Here is an 844-nt window from a genome sequence, read left to right on the forward strand (position 1 = left end):
CCTCCTGGCTGAATGAGGGCCGGAAGCGGGGCGGCCGGAAGCGGGGGGCGGGGCTTCGTCATGTGCCCCGCCCCCTGCACCTCACCCGGGGGAACTGCGATCCCCCGCGTTCCCCCCCCGAAATGACCTCTGCTGGTCACTATCCACCCAGGGTCTCCCAGAACCTGGAACCAGCAGAAGTGACCCTCCTGTCACTTCTAAACTAGGACACCTCCTGGTTTTGCTTTGCCTCTGTCAGGCCTTGGTTCGGGGTCACTCGCGGCACAGCCGGCAGCCTACCTTCCAAAGAGGGTATCCCTCGTACAGGTGGAAGCGCCCCTTCATGCAGACGCACGGCTTGCCTTGCAGCTCCCCGAAGACGAGACGCCCTTCGTGGCCCGGCACTGAGGAGAGAGCGGGAACAGTGGTCATCCACACGGGCGGTGGGGCTTTCCCCGCTCAATCCTTGCTAGGGTGGGCCGGCCCTGGGTTGGGGAAATCCCGGTGTTTCGGGGACGGTCCAGGGGCCACCTGGAGGTTGGGAACCCTACCTGGGAGCAAAGACGAAGGCCAGGTGGATCTGCACTGCGCAAACTGCACTGGCTGCTTATTGAGTACCTGATCCGTTTCAAGATGTTGTCTCCATGGAAGGCCATGTGCAGTGCTTACCTTCAAAACCCTATACGGTCAGGGGCCTGCATATCTGAGAGACTGCCTGTGACGTCCTCCTTATTGGGGAGGACTAGTTTCACTTTAAAAGTGTTCTTTTTATTTTGTTCTACTGGGTATATACGGCTGCCACCAGGAAATTTTAAGGATTTCCAAACCTTTATACTTTTACTTCTGCTCTTACTGGTTAGGTAGA

General features: G+C 57.9%; 1 protein-coding gene across 1 annotated transcript in view; it reads right to left on the reverse strand.

Moving 5' to 3' along the window:
• The window catches only part of LOC107119359 (purine nucleoside phosphorylase-like), a gene marked incomplete at its 5' end in the record, with an annotated part of 10926 nt that overhangs the window by 7538 nt on the left and 2544 nt on the right, over positions 1–844 (reverse strand). The window contains one exon of the mRNA XM_015421822.1: positions 280–383. Within this exon, the coding sequence (XP_015277308.1) occupies positions 280–383 (104 nt within the window). The remainder of the gene's footprint in view (positions 1–279; positions 384–844) is intronic.

This window comes from Gekko japonicus, unplaced genomic scaffold (genome assembly GCF_001447785.1).
Source record: "Gekko japonicus isolate JY-2015 unplaced genomic scaffold, Gekko_japonicus_V1.1 scaffold6001, whole genome shotgun sequence".
NCBI lineage: Eukaryota > Metazoa > Chordata > Lepidosauria > Squamata > Gekkonidae > Gekko > Gekko japonicus.